The 22,605-nt window shown below is 46.7% G+C and overlaps 1 protein-coding gene across 2 annotated transcripts in view; it reads left to right on the forward strand.

Moving 5' to 3' along the window:
- The window catches only part of SNX25 (sorting nexin 25), a 108,142-nt gene that overhangs the window by 55,561 nt on the left and 29,976 nt on the right, over positions 1-22,605 (forward strand). For both annotated transcript variants that reach the window (XM_038755331.1, XM_038755332.1), the window contains one exon: positions 16,913-17,094. In XM_038755331.1, the coding sequence (XP_038611259.1) occupies positions 16,913-17,094 (182 nt within the window). The remainder of the gene's footprint in view (positions 1-16,912; positions 17,095-22,605) is intronic.

Raw genomic sequence — 22,605 nt, forward strand, 5'->3', positions numbered from 1 at the left:
CGGGATGGGGAGGAAGAGAGGAAAAAGGGGGCTCAGCCTGGAGGAGGTGAGCTTGTCTGCTGTTACTTAACTTCTTTGTGCCTCAGTTCCCCCATCTGTAAACTGGGGATTAAGACTGTGAGCCCTATATGAGACAGGAACTGTGTCCAACCCGATTATCCTGTATCTACCCCAGCGTTTAGAACAGTGCCTGGCATATAGTAAGCGCAGCGTGGCTCAATGGAAAGAGCCCGGGCTTTGGAGTCAGAGGTCAGGGGTTCGAATCCCGGCTCCACCGCAAGCCTGCTGTGTGACCTTGGGCAAGTCACTTCACTTCTCCGAGCCTCAGTGACCTCATTTGTCAAAAGGGGGATTAAGACTGTGAGCCCCACGTGGGACAACTTGATCACATTGTATCCCCCCCTCACCGCTTAGAACAGTGCTTTGCACATAGTAAGCGCTTAACAAATGCCATCATTATTATTATTATACCAGGCTCCTTGCTGGTTAGTAGCCAGCCTGCTCACAGCCAGGTAGGCGAGTAGCAGATAGAGGCAGAAGAGCTTCGGGTCCTCAGCCCCTCCTTCCCATCTCCCAAGTGCTCGTGCTGAGATTTCCCAGGAAAAAATCTGGAATCCGTCCCAATCACAAAATAGCCTAGAAGACTTGTGTGGAACACCATCTCCCCTGGGCTTAGTTTTCATCCATGTGGCTTATTTTCCCACTACTTAGTAAAGTGCTTTCCCAGGGAGGTGCTAAATATAGATATGAGTTCTGGAAGATGAGATTCCGCTGGGAAAATCATCATCATCATCATCATCGATCGTATTTATTGAGCGCTTACTGTGTGCAGAGCACTTTTCCAGGCGCTTGGGAAGTAGAAATTGGCAACATATAGAGACAGTCCCTGCCCAACAGTGGGCTCACAGTCTAAAAGGGGGAGACAGAGAACAAAACCAAACATACTAACAAAATAAAATAAATAAAATGGACGGACACCTCCGTTTCTGTGGGCAGCCTCTGGTTTTGCCCCTCTGGTCTTAGCTGGTGATGGCTCAAATCCAGGAGAGTTTTGAGGGGAGCCTGTTGTCTATCTCCCCCTTCTATCAATCAATCAATCAATCGTATTTATTGAGCGCTTACTGTGCGCAGAGCACTGTACTAAGCGCTTGGGAAGTACAAGTCGGCAACACACTACAGTCACTTCTAGACTGTGAACCCGTTGTTGGGTAGGGACCGTCCCTATATGTTGCCAACTTGTACTTCCCAAGCGCTTGGTCCAGTGCTCTGCACACAGCAAGCGCTCAATAAATACGATTGAATGAATGAATTCATTCACTGTGAGAAGCAGCGTGGCTCAGAGGAAAGAGCACAGGCTTTGGAGTCAGGGGTCACGGGCTCAAATCCCGGCTCGGCCGATTGCCAGCTGTGTGACTTCAGGCAAGTCACTTCACTTCTCTGGGCTTCAGTTCCCTCATCTGGAAAATGGGGATGAAGACTGTGAGCCCCCCCGTGGGACAACCTGATCTCCTTGTAACCTTCCCAGCGCGTAGAACTGTGCTTTGCACATGGTAAGCGCTTAATAAATGCCATTATTATTATTATTATTATATAATATTATATTACTATAATAATATAATATTATTATTATATAATAAAAGGACGCCCCTGGGGCCACCCCAGTGCTGAATTTGTAGATGGAGCTTCGCTCCTTCTGCCTCTCTGCCACCTCCCAACTGAGCTCACCTTCCTCGGGCCTCTCCCAGTCCTATGCTCCAGGTGGGTTGAGGGGGAAAACAGTTTTTATTTTCTCTATGCACTCAGAGCTGAGGCTCATTGACATGGCTTAGTGGAAGGATCAGGGGCTTGGGAGTCAGAGGTCATGGGTTCTAATCCTGGCTCCGCCACTTGTCTGCTGTGAGACCTTGGGCAAGCCGCTTAACTTCTCTGTGCCTCAGTTACCTCATCTGTAAAATGGGGATGAAGACTGATTACCTTGTATCTACCCAGCGCTTAGTACAGTGCTTGGCACATAGTAAGCGCTTAATAAATACCATAATTATTATTGACATCTGGCCTGCAGGTGTAGGCAGTCAGGTGCAGCATGGTCTAATGACCATGTGCCTGGGAGTCAGAAGGACCTGGGTTCTAATTCCGCCTCCGCCACTTGTCTGCTGGGTGACCCCGGGCAAGTCACTTCACTTCTCTGTGCCTCAGTTACCTCATCTGGAAAATGGGGATGAAGAGTGGGCCAGGACTGTGTCCAACCTGATTAGCGTACGTCTACCCCAGTGCTTAGAACAGTGCCTGACATATAGTAAACACTTAACAAATACCATCATTATGATCATTATTAGGTGGAAATGGGCTTCACACAGTCCAGAAGCCTGATTGGTGTTGGAGGGAAAGGGGTGGTCATTTTTCTCATACTGAGAGTGTGTGCACACTTGGGAGGGAGTGGCACTGTGAGGGTGAGGTGGTTCATTCATTCATTCACTCAGTCGTATTTATTGAGCGCTTACTGTGTGCAGAGCACTGCACCAAGCACTTGGGAAGTCCAAGTTGGCAACATATAGAGACGGTCCCTACCCAACAGTGGGCTCACAGTCTAGAAGGGGGAGACAGACAACGAAACCAAACACGTGGACAGGGGTCAAGTCGTCAGAACAAATAGAATTAAACCTAAATGCACATCATTAACAAAAGTTCACTTCCTCCTCTTCCTCCTCCTTTTTCCTCTCTCTCTCTCAATCGTATTTATTGAGCGCTTACTATGTGCAGAGCACTGTAATAAGCACTTGAGAAGTACAAGTTGGCAACTTATACTCCTCCTCCTCCTTTTCCCTCTCCTCCTCCACCTCCTTTTCCCTCTCCTCCTCCTCCTCCTCCTCCTTTTCCCTCTCCTCCTCCACCTCCTTTTCCCTATCCTCCTCCTCCTCCTCCTCCTCCTTTTCCCTCTCCTCCTCCTCCTCCTTTTCCCTCTCCTCCTCCTCCTCCTCTTCCCACTCCTCCTCCTCCTCCTCTTCCCTCTCCTCCTCCTTTTCCCTCTCCTCCTCCTCCTCTTCCCTCTCCTCCTCCTCCTCCTCTTCCCTCTCCTCCTCCTCCTCCTTTTCCCTCTCCTCCTCCTTCTCCTTTTCCCTCTCCTCCTCCTCCTCCTTTTCCCTCTCCTCCTCCTTCTCCTTTTCCCTCTCCTCCTCCTCCTTTTCCCTCTCCTCCTCCTCCTTTTCCCTCTCCTCCTCCTCCTCCCTATCCCAGGGTGAAGGGGAGGAGCTCTGTCCGGGGGGCGGGTGTCCCCCAGAAGACCCCCCTAGGAAGGCAGGGTGGCAGTCTAGTGGCTAGAGCCCAGGCCTGAGAGTCAGGACCTGGGTTCTAATCCCGGCTCCGCCGCTTGTCCGCCGGGTGACCGCAGGCAAGTCACCTCTCTTCTCCGTGCCACAGTTCCCTCATAATTATAATAATAATAATGGCATTTATTAAGCGTTTGCTATGTGCAAAACACTGTTCTAAGCGCTGGGGAGGTTACAAGGTGATCGAGTGGTCCCACGTGGGGCTCCCAGTCTTCATCCCCATTTGACAGATGAGGCCACTGAGGCCCAGAGAATAATAATGATGGCATTTATTAAGGGAACTGAGGCAAGTCACCTCTCTTCTCCATGCCTCAGTTCCCTCATAAGTATATAATAGTAATAATGGCATTTATTAAGCACTTACTAGGTGGTTGGCACGTGGGTGGGTTTGGTGGTGGGAAAGCAGTCGTGTGGCGCGTGCAAAGGCATGGTATGGACGTTAGTGCCCGGGTGTGGCATTGTGGTGCTTGGCACGGTGAGGGTGTGATGGTGTGGTGAGGATGTGTTCCCATGTGCTTGAGCTCTGACAGAGTTCCCCGAGGGCCACGGTGCCTTTAGCATCGACCCAGGCAGTCACCATTTTAGTGTGTGCTCTATTCATACCAATACCTTGATTTTAATGTAGTATTCTTATTCCTCAAATGCTTTCACAGTTCTTGGCTCATCTATTTTCTGGTCTGAGCAATATTCCTGTAAAGTAGGCAAAGGCACGTATTATTATCTCCATTTTGAAGATGAGAAAACCGAAGCTCAGAGAGGTAAAGTGACTTGCCCAAGATCACACAGCAGGCAAGTAGTAAAGCTGGGACTAGAACCCGAGACTACCTTGGCTACATTATCTGGCCTTGGCTTCTCTGTCCTCTCCTGGTTCTCCTCCTATCTCTGACCGCTCCTTCTCAATCTCTTTTGCGGGCTCCTCTTCTGCCTCCCACCCTCTGGGAATGGGGGTCTTTCAAGGCTCCATTCTGGATCACCTTCTATTCTCCATCTACACCTACTCCCTTGGAGCGTTCATTCGCTCCCATGGTTTCCACTACCATCTTTATGCAGATGATTCTCAAATTTTGTTCTCCAGTCCAGGCCTCTTTCCTTCTCTACAGTCTCGCATTTCCTCCTGCCTTCAGGATGTCTCTACCTGAGTGTCCCACCGACACCTCAAACTAAACATGTCCAAAACTGAACTTATCTTTATGCAGATGATTCTCAAATTTGGCTCTCCAGTCCAGGCCTCTTTCCTTCTCTACAGTCTCGCATTTCCTCCTGCCTTCAGGATGTCTCTACCTGAGTGTCCCACCGACACCTCAAACTAAACATGTCCAAAACTGAACTTATCTTTATGCAGATGATTCTCAAATTTGGCTCTCCAGTCCAGGCCTCTTTCCTTCTCTACAGTCTCGCATTTCCTCCTGCCTTCAGGATGTCTCTACTTGAGTGTCCCACTGACACCTCAAACTAAAAATGTCCAAAACTGAACTTATCTTCCCAGCCGAACCCTGTCCTCTTCTGCCTTTCCCCTCACTATTGACAGTACCACTATACTCCCTATCTCACAAGCCCATAATCTTGGCATTATCCTTGACTCATCTCTCTCATTCAACCCACATATTCTATCTGTCACCCAATCTTGTCAGTTCTACCTTCAAAGCGTCTCTAGATTAAGAAATGTAGAATCTACCCTTTCTTTTACATCCTAACTGCTACTCCGCTGATTCAGGCACTTATCCTACTCCGCCCTAACTACTACTGCATCTGCCTCAATGAGTCAATCAATCAGTTGTATTAATTGAGCACTTACTGTGTGTAGGGCACTGTTCTAAGCACTTGGAAGAGTACAGTTTAATAATATAATGGACACAATCCCCACCCACAATAAGCTTACAATCTAGAGGGGGGCTTGCCTCCTCGCTGACCTCCCTGCTTCCTGTCTCTCCCCACTCCAGGTCCGTACTTCACTCTGCTTCCCGTCTCTCCCCACTCCAGGTCCGTACTTCACTCTGCCACCCAGATCATTTTTCTACAAAAACGTTCAGTCCACGCCTCTTCACTGCTCAAGAACCTGCAGTGGTTGCCTATCCACCTCCACATCAAACAGAAACTCCTTACTGTTGGCTTCAAAGCACTCAATCATCTTGTTCCCTCATACTTCACTGATCTCCTACTACAGCCCAGCCCATCAATCAATCAATCAATCGTATTTATTGAGCGCTTACTATGTGCAGAGCACTGTACTAAGCGCTTGGGAAGTACAAATTGGCATCACATAGAGACAGTCCCTACCCGATAGTGGGCTCACAGTCTAAAAGGGGGAGACAGAGAACAGAACCAAACATACCAACAAAATAAAATAAGTAGGATAGAAATGTACAAGTAAAATAAATAAATAAATAAATAAACAGAGTGATAAATATGTACAACCATATATACATATATACAGGTGCTGTGGGGAGGGGAAGGCGGTAAGGCGGGGGGATGGAGAGGGGGACGAGGGGGAGAGGAAAGAAGGGGCTCAATCTGGGAAGGCCTCCTGGAGGAGGTGAGCTCTCAGCAGGGCCTTGAAGGGAGGAAGAGAGCTAGCTTGGCGGATGGGCAGAGGGAGGGCATTCCAGGCCCGGGGGATGACGTGGGCTGGGGGTCGATGGCGGGACAGGCGAGAGCGAGGTACAGTGAGGAGATTAGTGGTGGAGGAGCGGAGGGTGCGGGCTGGGCAGTAGAAGGAGAGAAGGGAGGTGAGGTAGGAGGGGGCGAGGTGATGGAGAGCCTTGAAGCCCAGGGTGAGGAGTTTCTGCCTGATGCGCAGATTGATCGGTAGCCATTGGAGGTTTTTGAGGAGGGGACTGATATGTCCAGAGCGTTTCTGGACAAAGATAATCCGGGCAGCAGCATGAAGTATGGATTGAAGTGGAGAGAGACACGAGGATGGGAGATCAGAGAGAAGGCTAGTGCAGTAGTCCAGACGGGATAGGATGAGAGCTTGAATTAGCAGGGTAGCGGTTTGGATGGAGAGGAAAGGGCGGATCTTGGCAATGTTGCGGAGCTGAGACCGGCAGGTTTTGGTGACGGCTTGGATGTGAGGGGTGAATGAGAGAGCGGAGTCGAGGATGACACCAAGGTTGCGGTGAAGCCCATGTACTTCACTCCTCTAGAGCCAGTTTACTCATTTACTCACCTCAATCTCATCAATCTCATGATGACCCCTTTCCCATATCCTCCCCCTGGCCTGAAACTCCTTCCCCTTCCATATACAACAGACCACCACTCTCCCCCCGCCTTCAAGGTCTTATTATGGTCACATCTCCTCCGAGAGGCCTTCCCCAATTAAACTCTTTTTTCCCTGACTCCCTTCCCCTTCTGCATCATCTATGCACTTGGATCTATTTGCCTCATCTGTAAAATGGGAATTAAAACTGTGAGCCCCACATGGGACAACCTGATTACTGTGTATATACCCCAGCACTTAGAACAGTGCTTGGCACATAGTAAGCGCTTAACAAACACCATCATCATCATCATCATTATTACCCTTTAAAGCACTTGTGCACAGATCTGAAACTTATTATTTATATCAGTGTGTCTTCCCTTCTAGACTGTAAGTTTGTTGTGAGCAGGGACTGTGTCTTCCAATTCTGCTGTATTGTACTCTCCCAAGTGCTTAGTGCAGTGCTCTGCACACAGCAAATGCTCAGTGAACACCATTGATTGACTGAATAATTGATTGACTAGAACTGAGTCTCATGCTCTTTCCACTATACCTCTAGACTGTCAGCTCATGGTGGGCAGGGATTGTGTCTACCAACTCTGTTGTATTGTGTTCTCATTCATTCATTCATTCATTCATTCATTCAATCTTATTTATTGAGCGCTTACTGTGTACAGATCACTGTACTGAGCGCTTGGCAGAGTATGATACAACAATAAACCGACACATTCCCTGCCCACAATGAGCTTACAGTCAAGAGTCTCCCAAGCTTTTAGTCCAGTTCTGTGCACACATTAAGTGTTCAATAAATACCATCGATGATGATGAGAACGTTTAGTAAGTGCCATAATTATTGATTATCCCTGAGAGGGAGGGGAGGTGACTGTGGTTGTCTTGAGGGAAGCAGTGGAAGAAGGCAGGCGGCCTTCAGGTCTTCAGGGGTCCCAGAAGTGACATGCTGGGCTCCTCTCATCCCCTTCCTCGGGTCACCCAGTCATTGAGCCAGGAGCACCAGTCCATGTTTTCATTTTCAAGGATTGGCATCATTTGAGGAATGAAGTTTCATGAAAAATTCACCGATGACTAAGGATTTCTCGCATTTTAAAATGGTACTGCCCCTGCCAGGTGTAAGGGCAATGACTCAAGCTCATCTGCATGCACGATTTACGTAAATTTTTTTGGTATTTTGGTGTAGAGCCAGAGAACTCTAATTTGAAATAGTGCAATGGGAAGATTAAAAAAATGTAGTCTTGCAGGTTAATGGAGGGAAAATAAATTCGTGGGTCTAGTGATTGACAAGCAGTTCATGTTGGATTAAGAGAGAGGGAGAATTAGAGATGTTGGAGATGGACCGTGGGGGTGGCCCAGTAATAGTATTTCTTATGTTCTCAAATTTGGAAAAGAAAATGAAATCACAAGAGACATTGGTTATTTTTCAGTCTTGACAGATGAAGTATTTTCACCTTATGGAGTTGAGGCTTTTTTCCAGATTCCATTTTTCCACTTTGGCAATGGAAAATTGAACCGGGTATCTGGTTCGAACTAAAGAAAGTCGCCTTTTAAGTTAACAGTTCCCATTGATAAAATGTACATTATTAATATGTCTAGAATTCTAGCAGACAGGTAAACTTAACATTTTTTTAAAATGAAATCATGCACCAGATGGAAAGGTATTTTAATAGTCAGTATTTTCAGGCTCACCTTTCCATCAAAGGCTTCCTCTGGGAATTTTTCTCCTTTCTAGGCAGTCCCAACCAAACCCTGTCCTCCCGCTGACTTTCCCATCACTGTAGACAGCACCACCGTCCTTCCTTGTCTCCCAAGCCCGGTACCTTGGAGTTCCCCTTGATTCCTCTCTCTCATTCAACCCACATATTCAACCTGTCCCTAAATCCTATCGGTTTGACCTTCGCAACATCGCTAAAACCCGTCCTTTCCTCTCCATCGAAACTGCTCCCATTCATTCGTTCAGTCGTATTTATTGAGCGCTTACTGTGTGCAGAGCACTGGACTAAGCACTTGGGAAGTACAAGTTGGCAACATATAGAGATGGTCCCTACCCAACTGTGGACTAGAACCTCCATCATCAGCATCCTCTTCCGTTAACGCTTATTTCATATCCTCATGGCAGTCTTTGCTGCAGTTGAACAAGTGGAAACTAAATTACAACGTAGGGTTTAAAAATGCAGTGTTTTACGTTCAAAGACTATAATACAAAATTAGTAGAACGGGTAAATCCCATGTTAATGCAAGTACTTATCCTAGCCTGCCTTGATTATCGCATCAGGCGCCTTGCTGACCTCCCAGCCTTCTGTCTCTCCCCACTCCAGTCCACACTTCACTCTGTTGCCCGGATCATTTTTCTACAAAAACATTCAGTCCAAGTTTCCAACCTCCAGTGGTTGCCCATCTTCCTCTGGATCAAACAGAAATGCCTTACCATCATCTTAAGAGCACTGTCACCTTCCCCCTTTCTACCTCACCCTGCTACTCTCCTACTACAATGCAGCCTGCACACTTTACTCCTCTAATGGCTCAGTGGAAAAAGCCCGGGCTTTGGAGTCAGAGGTCAGGGGTTCGAATCCCGGCTCCGCCAATTGTCAGCTGTGTGATTTTGGGCAAGTCACTTCACTTCTCTGGCCCTCAGTTCCCTCATCTGGAAAATGGGGGTTAAAACTGTGAGCCCGCTGTGGGACAACCTGATGGCCTTGTAACCTCCCCAGCGCTTAGAACAGTGCTTTGCACATAGTAAGCGCTTAATAAATACCATCATTATTATTATTATTATAATCTTCTCACTGTATCTCGATCTTTTCTATCTCACCGTGGCTCTCTCACCGCATCCTTTCTCTGGCCTGAAACACCCTCCCTCCTTATTTCTGAAAGACAATTTACTCTCCCCACCTTCAACGCCTGATTGAAGGCACATCTCCTCCAAGAGGACTTCCCTGACTAAGCTGTCTTTTCTTTTTCTTCCTCTCCTTTTCGTGTTGCCCTGACCTGCTCCCTCGTGAGCCCGCCGTGGGACAACCTGACCACCTTGTAACCTCCCCAGCACTTAGATCAGTGCTTTGCACATAGTAAGCGCTTAATAAATGCCATCATTGTTGGGTAGGGACCGTCTCTACATGCTGACGATTTGTACTTCCCAAGCGCTCAGTGCAGTGCTCTGCACACAGTAAGGGCTCAATAAGTACGATTGAATGAATGAATGAATGTGATGTGCTTCTAGACTGTGAGTCCATTGTTGGGTAGAGACCATCTCTATATGTTGCCAACTTGTACTTCCCAAGCGCTTAGTACAGTCAGTGCTCTGCACACAGTAAGCGCTCAATAAATACGATTGAATGAATGAATGAATGTGCATGTAGCTTTAATTCTATTTATTCTGATGATTTGGACACCTGTTTACATGTTTTGTTTTGTTGCCTCTCTCCCCCTTCTAGACTGTGAGCCCGTTATTGGGTAGGGACCGTCTCTATATGTTGCCGACTTGTACTTCCCAAGCGCTTAGTACAGTGCTCTGCACACAGTAAGCGCTCAATAAATGTGATTGAATGAATGAATGTGCATATAGTTTTAATTCTATTTATTCTGATGATTTTGACACCTGTTTACGTGTTTTGTTTTGTTGTCTGTCTCCCCCTTCTAGACTGTGAGCCCGTTATTGGGTAGGGACCGTCTCTATATGTTGCCGACTTGTACTTCCCAAGCGCTTAGTACAGTGCGCTGCACACAGTAAGCGCTCAATAAATATGATTGAATGAATGAATGCATGAATCATTATTACTATTATTATTCTCCCCCTTCCCAGCCCCGCCGCACTTATGTACATATCTGCAATTTATTTATTTATATTAATGTGTCTCCTCCTCTAGACTGTAAGCTTGTTGCGGGCAAGCAATGTGTCTGTTATATTGTGTTCATTCATTCATTCAATCATACTTATTGTGCTTACTGAGTGCAAAGCACTTTACTAAGCGATTGGGAGAGTACAGAGTAACAATAAGCAGACACATTCCCTGCCCACAATGAGCTTACTGTCTAGAGGGGGAGACAGACATTAATGTAATTGAATAAATTACAAATTGTACTCTCCCAAGCACTTAGTACAGTGCTCTGCACACAGTAAGTGCTCAATAAGTGTGATTGCTTGATTGATCCATCAGGCTCCTCCACTCCACTCACTCAGGAGTCCACCTAAGCCAGCACGTAGTTTATGGATCATTTTTGATGGTATTTGTTAAGCACTTACTATGAGCTGTTTCTCATTAACTTCTCTGTGCCTCAGTTACCTCATCTGTAAAATGGGAATTGAGACTGGGAGCCCCACATGGAACAACCTGATAACCTTGTATCTATCCCAGTGCTTAGAACAGTGCTTGGCACATACTAAGTGCTTAATAAATGCCATCATTAATATTACTATTATTCCTAGGGTGTCACGGAGAAGTTGGCCAAAAGGAGAAGCAGTATGGCCCAGTGGGTAGAGCGAGGACCCGGGAGTGAGAAGGACCTGGGTTCTAATTCTGGCTCTGCCCTTTGTCTGCTGTGTGATCCCTTCAAGGCCCTACTGAGAGCTCACCTCCTCCAGGAGGCCTTCCCAGACTGAGCCCCTTCCTTCCTCTCCCCCTCGTCCCCCTCTCCATCCCCCCCATCTTACCTCCTTCCCTTCCCCACAGCACCTGTATATATGGATATATGTTTGTACATATTTATTACTCTATTTATTTATTTTACTTGTACCTATCTATTCTATTTATTTTATTTTGTTAGTATGTTTGGTTTTGTTCTCTGTCTCCCCCTTTTAGACTGTGAGCCCACTGTTGGGTAGGGACTGTCTCTATATGTTGCCAATTTGTACTTCCCAAGCGCTTAGTACAGTGCTTTGCACACAGTAAGCGCCAATAAATACAATTGATGATGATGATGATGATGATGATCTTGGGCAAGTCACTTCACTTCTCTGGGCCTCGGTGATCTCATCTGTTAAGCAGGGATTAGGACTGTGAGCCCCATATTGGACAGGGTCTGTGTCCAACCTGATTACCTTGTTCCCCAGTGCTTAGTACAGTGCCTGGCACAAAGTAAACACTTAAATCCCATAAGAAAAAAATCTCTGGAATGCCGACTACTGGAAGGGGCCTCCAGAAACTGACTCTTTACGTCACAAGAGGAATTTTCTCTCGGAACTGTTTAAGCACACTATCAGCGAAACAAAAGATCTCTCAAAAATGGGTTCCGACAATATTATCATCCAAAGGAGGAACAAAGAATGTTTACTTCACCAAGAGAGGAATTTCCTCTCAAAAAGGATTCATGCGTACAATAAACAAAAGAAAGGAAGAGATTCAGGGTGGCCTAATGGAAAGAGCATGGGACTGGGGGCCAGAGGACCTGGGCTCTGTTTCCTGCCAGCTGTGTGACCTTGAGCAAGTCCCCGTAACTTCTCTGTGCCTCAGTTTTCTCATCTATAAAATGGGGGTAAATACCTGTTTTTCCTCCAGCTTAGACTGTGAGGGACAGGGGCTGTGTCGAACCTGATTATGGTGCATCTACCCCAGCATTTAACAGTGCTCAGCACGTAGTAATAATGATTTTAGAGAAGTAGCGTGGCTCAGTGGAAAGAGCACGGGCTTTGGAGTCAGAGGACATGGGTTCAAATCCTAGCTCCGCCAATTGTCAGCTGTGTGACCTTGGGCAAGTCACTTAACTTCTCTGTGCCTCAGTTACCTCATCTGTAAAATGAAGATGAAGACTGTGAGCCCCATGTGGGACAACCTGATCACCTTGTAACAGCCTCAGCTCTTAGAACAGTGCTTTGCAAGTAGTAAGCGCTTAATAAATGCCATTATTATTACTATTATGATTATTATTGATGCTTTCCAAGAACTATGCACCTAAAATTGAACTAAGCACTGGGGCAGGCACAAGATAATCAGGTAAAACGTGCTCCCTGTCTCACATGGGGCTCACAATCTAAGGGAGAGCGAGACAGTCCCTTGGAGGAGCAATGGGCAAGAGATACCTAAATCCTGTTTTACAGATGAGGAAACTGAGGCACAGAGAAGTTAAGTGACTTGCCTAAAATCACAGCAGGCATGTTCTGGATTAGAACCCAGGACGTTAACTCTTAGGCTCATGCTCTTTCCTCTAGGCCATGGTGATTAACTACCACAATCATTGTTATCATTATTATTACTTTTAGTAGAATTATTAATCAATCAATCAATCGTATTTATTGAGCACTTACTGTGTGCAGAGCACTGTACTAAGCGCTTGGGAAGTACAAGTTGGCAACATATAAAGTCCCTACCCAACAGTGGGCTCACAGTCTAGAAGGGGGAGACGGAGAACAAAACCAAACATATTAACAAAATAAAATTGTTAGACTCTAGACTGTAAGCTCACTATGGTCAGAGAATGTGTTCTGTTGTATTGCATTCTCCTAAGCACTCAGTGCAGTGCTCTGCAGAGTAAGCGCTCAATAAATATGATTGAATGAATGAATGACTGGAGGAAAGCACTCTGGGTGTGTAGCAGGGAGAGGATGGAAGACTAGATGGCCAAGGTGGGAAGCTACTGTTAGCTTCCCCTAAGCATCTTCAGCGTCCCCATTAGAGATGGATTTAATCAGTGGTATTTATTAAGAGCTGACTATGTGCAGAGCACTGTGCCAAGCATTTAGGAGAGTACAGTACAAAAGCGGAGTGATAAATAATACCTGCTGCCCACAAGGAACTTACAGACTAGACCGTTGTTCTCCCCATTTTCAAATCCTTGTTGAAGGCTCACCTCCTTCAAGAGGGTTTCCCTGACTTACGTCCTCATTTCCTCTTTTCCCACTCCCTCCTTCTTTTAATCACCCTTCCCTCAGCCCCACAGCAATTACATACATATCTGAAATTTATTTATTTATATTAATGTCTGGCTCCCCCTCTAGATGGTGAGCTCACTGTGGGCAGAAAACATGTCTACCAACTCTATGGTTACTCTCCCAAGAGCTTAGTACAGTGCTCTGCACATAGTAAACTCGTAATAAATACGAATAATTGGTAGGATTTCATTCATTCATTCATTCATTCATTCAATCGTATTTATTGAGCACTGTCCTAAGCACTTGGAAAGTACAATTCGGCAACAGAGACAATCCCTACCCCGCAATGGGCTCACAGTCTAGAAGGGGGAGACAGACAACAACAAAAAAACCAAGTAGACGGGCATCAATACCATCAAAATAGATAAGTAGAATTATAGATATGTACACATCATTAATAAAATAGAGTAATAAATCTGTACAAATATACACTCAAGCGTTGTGAGGAGGGGAAGGGGGTAGAGCAGAGGGAGAGAGTAGGGGCGATGTGGAGGGGAGGACATTAATAAAATAGAGTGATAAATCAGTACAAATATACACTCAAGTGTTGTGAGGAGGGGAAGGGGTAGAGCAGAGGGAGGGAGTAGGGGCAATGTGGAGGGGAGGACATTAATAAAATAGAGTGATAAATCTGTACAAATATACACTCAAGCGTTGTGAGGAGGGGAAGGGGGTAGAGCAGAGGGAGGGAGTAGGGGCGATGTGGAGGGGAGGACATTAATAAAATAGAGTGATAAATCTGTATAAATATACACTCAAGTGTTGTGAGGAGGGAGTAGAGGCGATGTGGAGGGGAGGGCATTAATAAAATAGAGTAATAAATCTGTACAAATATACACTCAAGCATTGTGAGGAGGGGAAGGGGGTATAGCAGAGGGAGGGAGTAGGGGTGATGTGGAGGGGAGGAGGAGCAGAGGAAAGGGGGTGCTCAGTCTGGGAAAGGAGGGGCTCGGTCTGGGATTTCTGGGCTAATAATAATAACTGTGGTATTTGTTAAGCACTTACTGTGTGCCAGGCACTGTACTAAGTGCTGGGCTGAATCCAAGCAAATCAGGTTGGACAGAGTCCCTGTCCCACGTGAAGCTCATCGTCTCAATCCCACTTTTACAGATGAGGTAACTGAGGCACAGGAAAGTGACTTGCCCAAGATCACACAGCAGACAAGTGGCAGAGCTGGAGTTAGAACCCGTGACCTCCTGACTCCAAAGCCTGGGCTCTATCCGTTACATAATGCTGCTTTTCTAGTTGGGCTATTGGTTTGTCTGTTAATTCGGAAGCAGTTGGAAGGCAGGGATAACGCCTTCTGTTTCAGCTGTATCATCATCATCATCATCAATCGTATTTATTGAGCGCTTACTATGTGCAGAGCACTGTACTAAGCGCTTGGGAGGTACAAGTTGGCAACATCTAGAGACAGTCCCTACCCAACAGTGGGCTCACAGTCTAAAAGGGGGAGACAGAGAACAAAACCAAACATACTCACAAAATAAAATAAATAGAATAGATATGTACAAGTAAAATAAATAAATAAATAAATAGAGTAATAAATATGTACAAACATATATACAGGTGCTGTGGGGAAGGGAAGGAGGTAAGATGGGGGGGATGGAGAGGGGGACGAGGGGGAGAGGAAGGAAGGGGCTCAGTCTGGGACTGAGCTCCTAAACACCCAGGGGTCACCCAGTTGAACTCGGCACCCACCCGGCCAGTGCTCAGAAGGGGCTGTTGATACCCCAGTGTGGGATTGCTTTATGCTTTATTCTTCTCAAGCCATAATTGCAGGCCATGAGCAGTGGCAGAGCTAAAATGATTGCTCGGGTTCCTGGGCAGAATCCATAGAAATGATGCCTGAAACCAAAAAGTTAAAAATGAATTTGTCCTGACAAGAGGCTCTTGTTTGCTTTTCTCTTAAAAAGTGGAACACACTGGCCTCAAAATGAAAAGTAAATGTCCCTTTATTTTTTTCAAGATTAAGAAAGCTTCCGAGATCTGCAGCGAGGTTTGAGGTTGTTGCAGAGTTTTCTGACTGTCCGTAGATCCACAGGAATGGTAAGCTGCTGGCCAGGCAATCAAGTGTATTTATTGAGTGCTTACTTTTAGACTGTGAGCCCACTGTTGGGTAGGGACTGTCTCTATATGTTGCCAACGTGGACTTCCCAAGTGCTTAGTACAGTGCTCTGCACACAGTAAGCGCTCAATAAATACGATTGATGATGATGATGATGATCAGACCAATGGAGCAGAGGCCAAGTGGTTAGAGCAGGCCTGGGATTCAGAAGGACCTGGGTTCTAATCCCAGCTACACCAATTGTCTTCTTTGTGAACGTGGGCAAGTCACTTCACTTCTCTGTGCTTTAGTTACCTCATCTGTAAAATAGGGATTAAGACTGTGAGCCCAATGTGGGGCATAGACTGTGTCCAACCTGATTAGCTTGTATTTACCCCAGCACTTAGTACAGTGCCTGGCAATCAATCAATCAATCAATCGTATTTATTGAGCACTTACTGTGTGCAGAGCACTGTACTAAGCGCTTGGGAAGTACAAGTTGGCAACATATAGAGACAGTGACTGTGGGCTCACAGTCTAAAAGACTTAGTAAGTCTTAGTAAGTACTTAAAAAATTCCATAAAAAAATGGAAAGCAACATAGCCTAGTAGAAAGAGCACAAGTGTGGGAGTCAGAGGACCGGGGTTCTCATCCCAGCTCTGCCACTTATAATAACAATAATGATGGCATTTATTAAGCACTTACTATGTGCAAAGCACTGTTCTAAGTGCTGGGGAGGTTACAAGGTGATCAGGTTGTCCCACGGGGGGCTCACAGTCTTAATCCCCATTTTCCAGATGAGGTAACTGAGGCCCAGAGAAGTGAAGTGACTTGCCCCAAGTCACACAGCTTACAATTGGCGGAGCCGGGGTTTGAACCCATGACCTCTGACTCCAAAGCCCGGGCTCTTTCCACTGAGCCATGGACTTGTCTGCTGTGTGACCTTGGGCGAGCCACTTTATTTCTCTGTGCCTCAGTTATCTCATCTGTAAAATGGGGATTAAGACTGTGTGCACATATGGGACATGGATTGTGCCTAATCTGATTTGTTTGCATCCACCCCAGCATTTAGGTCATTGTGGGCAGGGAATGTGTCTGTTTACAGTTGTATTGGACTTTCCCAAGCACTTAGTATAGAGAAGCAGCGTGGCTCAGTGGAAAAAGCACGGGCTTTGGAGTCAGAGGTCGGGGGGTTCAAATCCTGGCTCCACCAATTGTCAGCTGTGTGACTCTGGGCAAGTCACCTCACTTCTCTGGGCCTCAGTTCCCTCATCTGTATAATGGGGATGAAGACTGTGAGCCCCACGTGGGACAACCTGATTACCTTGTAACCTCCCCAGTGCTTAGAATAGTGCTTTGCACACAATAAACACCCAATAAACATGATTGAATGGATGAATGAGTGGTGGAGGTGGGGTTGAGGGACATTGGTTTGTGAGCGTTTTCCACCTCTCGCCCCCGCTCAGGGAAGGAGACGGCGGCCATGAAGGCGGACCTCCTGCGGGCCCGGAACATGAAGAGATACATCAACCAGCTGACTGTGGCCAAGAAGCAGTGCGAGAAGAGAATCCGGCTTCTGGGGGGCCCGGCCTACGACCAGCAGGAAGACGGGGTCCCCGATGAAGGTGACGGGCCCCAGAGCCAGAAGGTAAAACCGACCCTCCGGCCGCCCACTGTGGCTCCCTTCTCCGATCACCGGAGAGGTGGGCCGAGAGGTGGCCACGAGGAAGCAGATTTATGAATGGACTTTTACTAGGAGAGGCTTGTCAGGATGGTACAAGAGAGAACGTTGGAGCTCCCGGGGCAGAGAACAAAATCCCAGCAGCAGAGCCTAGATTTTTTTTATGGTATTTGTTAAGCAGTTAATATGTGGCAGGCACTGTACTAAGCACTGGGATCGATGCACGCTAATCAGGTTGGACACGGTCCATGGCCCACATGGGGCTCGCAGTTATAGTCCCTTTTTTATGGTATTTGTTAAGCGCTTACTATATGTCAAACACCGTTCTAAGCGCTGGGATAGATACAAGTCAATTAAACCAGGCACTGTCCCTGCCCCGCATGGACAGTCTAAGTAGGAGGGAGAACAGGTATCTAATCCTCATAAATGAGGTAACTGAGGCACAGAGAAGTTAAGTGACTTGCCCAAGATGTCACGATAGACAAGTGGTGAAGCTGGAATTAGAACCCAGGTCCTTTGACTCCTGCCCCACAATGACCCAACTGACCTGTTGCAGTCATCATTATCATCATCAATCGTATTTATTGAGCGCTTACTATGTGCAGAGCACTGTACTAAGCGCTTGGGAAGTACAAATTGGCAACATATAGAGACAGTCCCTACCCAACAGTGGGCTCACAGTCTAAAAGGGGGAGACAGAGAACAAAACCAAACATACTAACAAAATAAAATAAATAGGATAGATATGTACAAGTAAAATAAATAAATAAATAAATAGAGACTGAGCGTGAAGCAACCACTGGAGAAAAGGCTCTATTTTATTACCGTTACTTCTCCCCGGGGCCCAGAATGTCAGCACACGAGTGGTGAATTAGTCTTTTGATCAAATGCCAAAATGTGCTTTAGAGCAGGAGTGATTGAACCAGCAGGCCATGCTTGTCTGCCACAGCCTCTTCAGTCTCAGCCGTTCTGTTGTTTTCTTGTAAATGTTGGGCTGAAAGAAATTAAAACAACCCCTTCTTTGGGATGTTTTAAACTGGGTTTCATAAAACCTGTTACTTTTATTTTTATGGAATTTGTTCGTTCATTCAATCGTATCTATTGAGCACCTACTATGGGCAGAGCACTGTACTAAGTGCTTGGGAGAGGACAGTATAACAATAAACAGACACATTCCCTGCCCACAACGAGTCTGCAGTCTAGAGCTTACAGTCTACAGTCTAGCGCTTTGTTAAGTGCTTCCCAGTATATGTCAAGGACCGTTCTAAGCGCTGGGGTTGATACGAGATAATCAGGTTCCACTTAATCAATCAATCAATCAATAGTATTTATTGAGCGCTTACTGTGTGCAGAGCACTGTACTAAGCACTTGGGAAGTACAAGTCGGCAACACATAGAGACTGTCCCTACCCAACAGCGGGCTCACAGTCTAGAAGGGGGAGACAGAGAACAAAACCAAACATAGAGTAATAAATATGTACAAACATATATACAGGTGCTGTGGGGAAGGGAAGGAGGAAAGATGGGGGAGATGGAGAGGGGGATGAGAAGGAGAGGAAGGAAGGGGCTCAGTCTGGAAAGGCCTCCTGGAGGAGGTGAGCTCTCAGTAGGGCCTTGATAACAATAATAACAATAATAATAATAATAATAATAATGGTATTTCTTAAGTGCTTACTATGTGCCAGGCACTGTACTAAGCACTGGGGTGGATGCACGCAAATTGAGTTGTGCACAGTCCCTGTCCCACATAACGCTTGCAGTCTTAATCCCTATTTGGGATTAAATGAGGGAACTGAGGCCCAGAGAAGTTGAGCGACTTGCCCAAGGTCACACAGCAGACAAGTGGAGGAGCTGGGATTAGAACCCATGACCTTCTGATTCCCAGTCCCGGGCTCTATCCCCTAGGCCATGCTGCTTCTCTGACAGCATGTTGTTGTTGTTCTCAACAACAACTCTCTCCTCGACCCCCTCCAGTCTGGCTTCCGTCCCCTTCATTCCACGGAAACTGCGCTCTCAAAGGTCACCAATGACCTCCTGCTTGCCAAATCCAACGGCTCATACTCTGTCCTAATCCTCCTCGACCTCTCAGCTGCCTTTGACACTGTGGACCACCCCCTTCTCCTCCACACGTTATCTGACCTTGGCTTCACAGACTCCGTCCTCTCCTGGTTCTCCTCTTATCTCTCCGGTCGTTCTTTCTCAGTCTCTTTTGCAGGCTCCTCCTCCCCCTCCCATCCTCTTACTGTGGGGGTTCCCCAAGGTTCAGTGCTTGGTCCCCTTCTGTTCTCAATCTACACTCACTCCCTTGGTGACCTCATTCGCTCCCACGGCTTCAACTATCATCTCTACGCTGATGACACCCAGATCTACATCTCTTCCCCTGCTCTCTCCCCCTCCCTCCAGGCTCGCATCTCCTCCTGCCTTCAGGACATCTCCATCTGGATGTCGGCCCGCCACCTAAAGCTCAACATGTCGAAGACTGAGCTCCTTGTCTTCCCTCCCAAACCTTGTCCTCTCCCTGACTTTCCCATCTCTGTTGACGGCACTACCATCCTTCCCGTCTCACAAGCCCGCAACCTTGGTGTCATCCTCGACTCCGCTCTCTCATTCACCCCTCACATCCAAGCCGTCACCAAAACCTGCCGGTCTCAGCTCCGCAACATTGCCAAGATCCGCCCTTTCCTCTCCATCCAAACCGCTACCCTGCTAATTCAAGCTCTCATCCTATCCCGTCTGGACTACTGCACTAGCCTTCTCTCTGATCTCCCATCCTCATGTCTCTCTCCACTTCAATCCATACTTCATGCTGCTGCCCGGATTATCTTTGTCCAGAAACGCTCTGGACATATTACTCCCCTCCTCAAAAACCTCCAATGGCTACCGATCAATCTGCGCATCAAGCAGAAACTCCTCACCCTGGGCTTCAAGGCTGTCCATCCATCCCCTCGCCCCCTCCTACCTCACCTCCCTTCTCTCCTTCTACTGCCCAGCCCGCACCCTCCGCTCCTCCACCACTAATCTCCTCACTGTACCTCGCTCTCGCCTGTCCCGCCATCGACCCCCGGCCCACGTCATCCCCCGGGCCTGGAATGCCCTCCCTCTGCCCCTCCGCCAAGCTAGCTCTCTTCCTCCCTTCAAGGCCCTGCTGAGAGCTCACCTCCTCCAGGAGGCCTTCCCAGACTGAGCCCCTTCTTTCCTCTCCCCTCGTCCCCCTCTCCATCCCCACGTCTTACCTCCTTCCCTTCCCCACAGCACCTGTATATATGTATATATGGTTGTACATATTTATTACTCTGTTTATTTATTTATTTATTTATTTTACTTGTACATTTCTATCCTACTTATTTTATTTTGTTGGTATGTTTGGTTCTGTTCTCTGTCTCCCCCTTTTAGACTGTGAGCCCACTGTTGGGTAGGGACTGTCTCTGTGTGATGCCAATTTGTACTTCCCAAGCGCTTAGTACAGTGCTCTGCACATAGTAAGCGCTCAATAAATACGATTGATTGATTGATTGATTGATGGGGCTCCTAATCTTAGCAGGAGGGAGAACAGGGATCAACAATTTCTGTAGAAGTTGTAGCACGGGGACTTCTGAGCACACTTTCCACTGCCGTGGCGGAGGAGGATGAGGAAAAGGAGGAAGTGGAGGAGGGACCCCTTTGAAGCATAAGAAGACAGGCCCAGTATGGCAGTGTGACCTTAATGCCCAACAACAAGAAAGGAACAGTAAAGGGCCCAGACCCATGACCTTCCCGCTGATATCTACAAACAGAGCGGGGAACTCACCTTCAGACAGCGCATGAGTTCTTCCTCATTATGTTTGTACATATTTATTACTCTATTTATTTATTTATTTATTTTACTTGTACATATCTATTCTATTTATTTTATTTTGTTAGTACGTTTGGTTTTGTTCTCTGTCTCCCCGTTTTAGACTGTGAGCCCACTGTTGGGTAGGGACTGTCTCTATATGTTGCCAATTTGTACTTCTCAAGCGCTTAGTACAGTGCTCTGCACATAGTAAGTGCTCAATAAATACGATTGATGATGATTATCTGAAGAGACTCCGTGATCCACATGAGCTCTTCCTCGATATCCGGAGAGACTCTGGGATCCACATGAGCTCTTCCTTGTTGTCTGGAGAGACTCCGGGAATAACATGAGCTCTTCCTCATTGTCTGGAGAGTCTCTGGTATCCATACAAGTTCTTCCTCGACAGCCAGAGAAACTGTGGAATCCGCATGTGCACTTCCTTAATATCCGGAAAGACTCCAGGTTTCATTTGAACTCTTCTTAGTGCCCTCTGGAATCAGCCCGAGCTCTTCTTCAGTGTCCAGAGAGACTCGGGGGTCCACATGAGCTCTTCCTTAGTGTCTGGAAAGACTCTGGGATCTGCACAAGCTCTTCCTCAGTGTCAAAAGAGGCTCTGGGATCCATCCTAGTGACCTCTCTAAGAAGAACGTGGGTGGGCAGGCTGCCTGCCTGGGAAAATTAGTGGGAAACCTGGTTGCCTTCCATTGCCTGCCAAGTTCTAGGAGGATTCCTTCCGGACAGGATACTCGAAAGCCAAGTCAACCATACACTTCTTGAATTGCACAGCAGCTTCAAACCCAAACTGAGCCTGACAGATCAGGCTTCTGCAGCCCAGCGGACCAGACAAAGTGCAGAGACCTTCCCTAAACCCTCTGTGGACCTCACAACCAACCGCAAAACACCATTTGACACCATCCATGGACCAGGGCATGGCCAGTTGCCAAGTAGATTGGCCTGCCCTGAGACGCTCACTGTCACCCAGGACAACCTCAGGACGATCTGGTTGGCAGAGTTAAAGATGTCTTGCCTGACCCCTGCCCCATCACCATAGGGGTTAGGAAGCCCTACATATTAGGTCCGGTGTCAGAGCTGATGTTTGGGAAACTCTTCTTCAACTCAACAGGCTCTGAGCTTCATCAAATTTAAAGGATAGATGGAGAGAGAGAGAGAGAGAGAGAGAGAGAGAGAGAGAGAGAGAAAGGAAGAGAAAGAAAGAAAAAAGAAAGAAGGGAAGTAAGAAAGACAAAAGAAAGAAAAAGAGAGAGAGAAAAAAGAATGAAGAGAGAAAGAAAAAGAAAGAAAATAAAAAAGAAAGAGAAAGAGACAAAAGAGAAAGGAAAGAATGACAAAGAAAGAATGAAAGGAAGAAAGAAAGAAAGGAAGAGAGAAATAAAGGAAGAAAAAAGAAAGAGAAAGAAAGGAAGGAAGAGGGAAAGGAAGAAAGAAAGAAAGGAAGGAAGAGAGAAATAGAGGAAGAAAAGAGAAAGAAAGGAAGGGAGAAAGGAAGAAAGGAATGAAGAGAGAAATAAAGGAAGAAAAAAGAAAGAAAGAAAGGAAGGAAGAGAGAAAGGAAGAAAGGAAGGAAGAGAGAAATAAAGGAAGAAAAAAAGAGAAAGAAAGGAAGGAAGAGAGAAAGGAAGGAAGGAAGAGAGAAAGGGAGGAAG

Source organism: Tachyglossus aculeatus, chromosome 12 (genome assembly GCF_015852505.1).
Source record: "Tachyglossus aculeatus isolate mTacAcu1 chromosome 12, mTacAcu1.pri, whole genome shotgun sequence".
NCBI lineage: Eukaryota > Metazoa > Chordata > Mammalia > Monotremata > Tachyglossidae > Tachyglossus > Tachyglossus aculeatus.